General features: G+C 46.2%; 1 protein-coding gene across 1 annotated transcript in view; it reads right to left on the bottom strand.

The window, feature by feature from the left end:
• Window positions 1–1,761: 1,761 nt before the first annotated feature.
• rybpb (RING1 and YY1 binding protein b) overlaps window positions 1,762–5,076 on the bottom strand; it is a 23,672-nt gene continuing 20,357 nt past the window's right edge. The window contains exon 5 of the mRNA XM_024270116.2: window positions 1,762–4,878. Within this exon, the coding sequence (XP_024125884.1) occupies window positions 4,629–4,878 (250 nt within the window). The 3' untranslated portion in view covers window positions 1,762–4,628. The remainder of the gene's footprint in view (window positions 4,879–5,076) is intronic.

Here is a 5,076-nt window from a genome sequence, read left to right as displayed (position 1 = left end):
ACCTTAACTATGTTTTTGCTTTGAGTGATTTGTTGAAGTGATTTTTACTTTGGGGCAACTTTAGATCTAAGAAAAAAAATATAATAATAAAGGAAAGAAATATTTTTCCAAATTTCTGTACTCCTGCTCCAGTTCTGCAGGCTTGTAGCTGCTCTTCAGGACACAAATGAAATGCGTGGAGCTTCCCTCGCTGTTTGATCCTATCAATAATTGAGCAGAGCGAGTGTTAAACAGATCACACACTTGAAAGTGGAGTTCAGCGATGAGGTCAACAATGATTACAGCGTGCAGGCGGACGGTGTGCGATTAGCTGAAATCGGAACGTGGAGCAGAAAGATGAGAAATGATTCAAAAGGAGTTAAAAAAAAAAAGAAAAAACGTGCAGTGGAATCCTGAAAGGACCCGCAGCAGCATTCATGTTTAATGAATCTCCGGGGTGAGCGTGTAAGCGGTGTGAGGAAGCAGCGAGCATGGCCCTCGGGGCCCTTCCCCGACACCAATCACAGGTGAGGCTCCTTTACAAGCCTCCCACAGCTCATCAATAATTCACCGCAGCCGCAGTCGTGTTAACACCGTCCTTCAGGGGACTCATTATCACACTCCTCTGTTTTCATTCACAAATACTCTTCTAAGGTTACAAAATGCTCCTCGTTTTCTCGCAACGGCGTCGGTTTGAGGCGCTCCGGACCGCCAGCAGCAGCTAGCATTCCTTTGTTTGGCACGAAACAGAGAAAAAAAGGTTTACTACTCTGGATTACCAAGGTTCTGTTTTCGTCGTGCCTTTTATTGGGAGATTTGATCTGAGCAGACAGATTTGGGAGGCGTTTAAACGTTCCTGCAGCTCATAAGCATGTGGTCGTACATGGAGGAGATCTTCAGCATGCTGGATTTATGGGCACTCACAACAAAACAAGAACAGCGAAGCTCAAAGGTTTTACCAAAGTTAATCAGACCAGACGCAAAAACTGATAATGAGCACAAATATTTATCTTCCTTTTCTTTACTGAGAGCTCTCTGTTTACACTCTGCCGTTAACTTATAGCTCCTCACACTCCAATTCTAACGTTATCAGTGCAACAAAAATGGTGTACAGCCGTACAGTTTTTAGCCAAATCAGAAAAGGAAAATGAAGACGCTCGTCTATAAGTGAATAGATTTGATTGGGGCGGAGCAGAAAGCCTGTGCCCCGCCCACTGTATTTTCTACATCAAAAACACAATTTTTTTCCGAGTTCATGTGTTTTTTGTGTAAAAAAAAACTCAAGAGAGCATGTAAATATTGTCCATCCATCCATCTTCCTGACCGCTTTGTCCCTTTCGGGGTCGCGGGGGTGCCGGAGCCTATCCCGGCTACTGATGGGCGAAGGCGGGGTACACCCTGGACAGGTCGCCAGTCTGTCGCAGGGCCTCAATCACACACACATTCACTCTCACATTCACACCTATAACAAATAAGCCTCGGGTGGGATTCGAACCAGCTATGTCTTGATTACAAGACCGCGGGTTTAACCGGTAAGCCACCCAGAAACCATAAATATTGTCATATTTTGCAAATTTAACATTAGATTCTTTATTTTTGTTGTTTGAGAACGGCACATTTAAAATGATTTAATCTGTTACAGCACAAATTAAATAACTGCATTATATTGAAAGGTAAAGATTTTTATATAATCACTTCCGTTTATGTTCATTTTTCCATGTTGGCCTTAAAGATCCGAGTCATAAATGTAAAACCAGAACATGAAGGACACTGACAGCAAGAAAAAGTACAACTTTGACAGTTTTATTTGTGAAAAACTACAAGCAAAATTCATAAATAGACATTTCTATTTGAAGCAGAAGGGGGGGCGGGGCAAATAAAAATGATCAGGTTAGCCAGTAAGCGCATTAGGTCGTGCACATGCCAGAAACATGTATTGATCAACACAGTTTTAAGCGAGACAGGGAGCCGTGACCTGCAGAAAACGCAGAATACATTTCCACAACAGGAACAGAATTCCACAAGGAGAAAAACAATGACACCTTATTAAAAAAAAAAAAAAAAAGGTAAAACAAAGAATGGATTATTGTCTTCTACATTTTTTTGCCATTTTCTTTTTTCAAAAACCGAGCAATAACTTCAAAAGCATTATACAACACATTGTTATAGGAAGAAATGAGTCTGTATCATACACTTAATTGGAAGTTCACGTTAAAGATTATACAGTAAGTAAACAAGCATTTCTATATTTGGGCCTCTGACAAACAAAGCTAAAATATGTAACCATCTTTACACAGTAAATTAAGGTTACTGGTCGCACACAAGAACAGAACTGCTTGCGCGGGAAGAAAATGGGGGAGGGGAAACCAAAGACTTCAGCTCCGACGCCATTGTTTATAGTGTTTGCTTTTGCACTGTTTTTTCTTTTTCTAAAAACTATATACAAGCATCGGTTCGTATGGTCAGCAAATAGCCAATAAGTGAAGAAAGAATGCTCCGAGTGGGAGTGGGGAGCGTGCTGACAGGTAAGGCAGGTGAGAAGATAACTCATGAGGCCCAGTTCAGAGCAGGTTTTTCTTCTCAGGAAAAAAAAAAGTCAAGATTTCTCATCGTGTCCCGACTTATGTCTGAACGCAGTGAAGTGCATCGATCAGCGTTCGCTCAAAACGCTAGAAATAAAAACGTGACACGAAATGTCGAGATTACCGTGATTATCGTGTGTGAAACTGCAAAGGGAGCACATTATATGCTAGGTGGGAAGGGGCGGACCACCACACAGGGGCTTGCTACCAACCGGGGTGTGCCTGTGCCCCATAAGGGGTAAACCCCTAACAATAGTTCAAGCCTATCTAGAGTACGTTCTTATCTGTGGAAAGGCCCCCAATTGGGGTAAGGCCCACAACAGGGGTGCGCCGCAAATTGGGGTGCCCTCAAGCAGGGTATGCTCCTACCCTGGCTACGCTCCTAACCAGAGTAAGGGCCCTTACTGGGGTGCGACCCCAACCAGAGTACGCTCTTATCCAGGCTAAGGCCCCCAACTGGGTTGCAAGCCCAACCAGTGTACGCTCTTATCCGGAATAAGGCCCCCAACCAGGGTGCAAGCCCAACCAGGGTACGATCTTAACCGGGATAAGATTCCCAATTGGCGTAAGGCCCCCCAACTGGGGTGTGACTCCAACCAGGGTCCAATCTTATCCGGGATAAGGTCCCCAACCCGGGTGCAAGCCCAACTAAACTTAGCCAGGGTAAGACCCCCAATTGGGGTACGAGCCCAACCAGGGTACACTCTTAACCGAGACAAGGCCCCCAACTCAGATATGCCTCCAACTGGTGTACGCCTTCAACCAGGGCACGCCCCAATCCCACCGCTTCTGTGTGCTAAGTTTGCAGTTTTTCTCATGGCTCCTAATTTAGAGATGAGCGGACAATAAAAGACCATTTCCATGGATTATATTAGTCTTTATTTAAACTGTTATTCATCTCACACATTAGATAATTGCATTTCAAATTGTTACTCATCTGTCTATGCATCGCGTCAATATGAAATTCCTTTGGTCCTTCAATAAATAAAACTAAGATATCATATACACATTTATTCTTTGTACAGTTTCATACAGTTTAAAGGACATCAGCTTGGTCTAACATGGGCTAAAGTGAATTCAGACTCCTGAACCTCGCTGCTATAAAAAAAAACAACAACAACAGAACGGAGGTTTCTGGGAGGAACTGCAGCGAGTTTAGCCTTCAACTACAGGAGTCGGACACAAAAACGGCTCCGCCTGCTCTCCGCCTTTGTTCGTTTTTGTGTTTCGGAGTAAAAACAGTCACAGCTCGGGTTTGGTTTCACCAACGAGAACTGCGTCCTTCAGGATGAACAGAACAAAGCGCACAACTGAACGTCCGAACATGAAGGAAGGAAAGAAGGAAGGACGGGAACGGCTTCAGCCCTGAAAGGACCCACAGCTTTTAGTGTTTCACACGTCGGCCCGCTCTGAACAGTTCCGGGGCAGAAGATCTGTAGGGTTGCTGAAGGGACGGATGGGCGGTGCGGGGGCCGCTCACTGAGAAGAGGAGCATGGGGAAGGGCCCACAGTGATGAAGCGCAGGAGAAGCTGTCACATGGAGTGAACGGACAGTCCCAGATCTGCCAAACCGCTTCGCAGTGTGTCTAGCACCAGTGTGTGTGTTTGCTTGTGTATGTGTGTTGATTAAAAACACTGTGGGGGGGTAGTGTGGGGGCGGGGTCAGTGAGCAGAGCTGGATCGTAGAAATAAATAAAGTCCTCTGTTTCTCAGACAATGAAGGGTTTTTTTGTGCCCAAAGCAGAACTGTTTACAAAACCAAACAAACAAAAGTCGCCTCACATCCACATACAAATATAAAACAATACGTACAAGAGTCTGGATGCTACTGCTGGGGGAGGGGCGGGGCGGTGGGTGGGTTCCCAAAACTCCTCAATGACAGGCATTTGATTTCTGAAAGGTGAAGTGTTCCTCTCAGCATCAGGTGGGAGGGTGGGGTTGGGGGGGTGGAATGGTTTCAGGAATGTAGGGCAGCGATGGGAAACACCCCCCCACCCTCGTTCTCCTCTCCTGTGGGATCCACGTTGTCCATAAACATGAGGGGGTTGGTGGAAGGGAGCGGCGCCTTTAGAAGGACTCGTCGTGTCCCACAGACAGGTCCCCCTTGGGGGTGGAGGCGCGCGACGAGCCCTTGTCCACGCTCTCGGAGCCCGAGCTCTGGTGCTGCTGCTCCGAGCCGGCGCTGGATGTGATGGTGGACGAGGACGTGGACGAGGAGCGCGTCTTCTCCTTAAAGTCCGTTATGATCACAGTCACGTTGCCGACGGTGATGGCGAGCTGCTGGGCCGTACTCCGGTCGATGTTCTTCAGCTTGGGCCTGGGGGGGGACAGGATGTAGTGAGAGTCTGAAATGGAGCCCAACATACTTACTTTGTTTGCTCATAGATCCACGATGGAGAAGTGGAGCACAAAGCTCTGCAGCAGCATCACTCTATGATCATTAAAAACACCATTAAAGACTTCGGGTTCAATACAAACAAGGAAGCAAACAAACCTGTCCCATCCCAGTCAACTT

This window comes from Oryzias melastigma, linkage group LG5 (assembly GCF_002922805.2).
Source record: "Oryzias melastigma strain HK-1 linkage group LG5, ASM292280v2, whole genome shotgun sequence".
Classification (NCBI taxonomy): Eukaryota; Metazoa; Chordata; class Actinopteri; order Beloniformes; family Adrianichthyidae; genus Oryzias; species Oryzias melastigma.
This window is presented reverse-complemented; position numbering and strand designations above follow the sequence as displayed.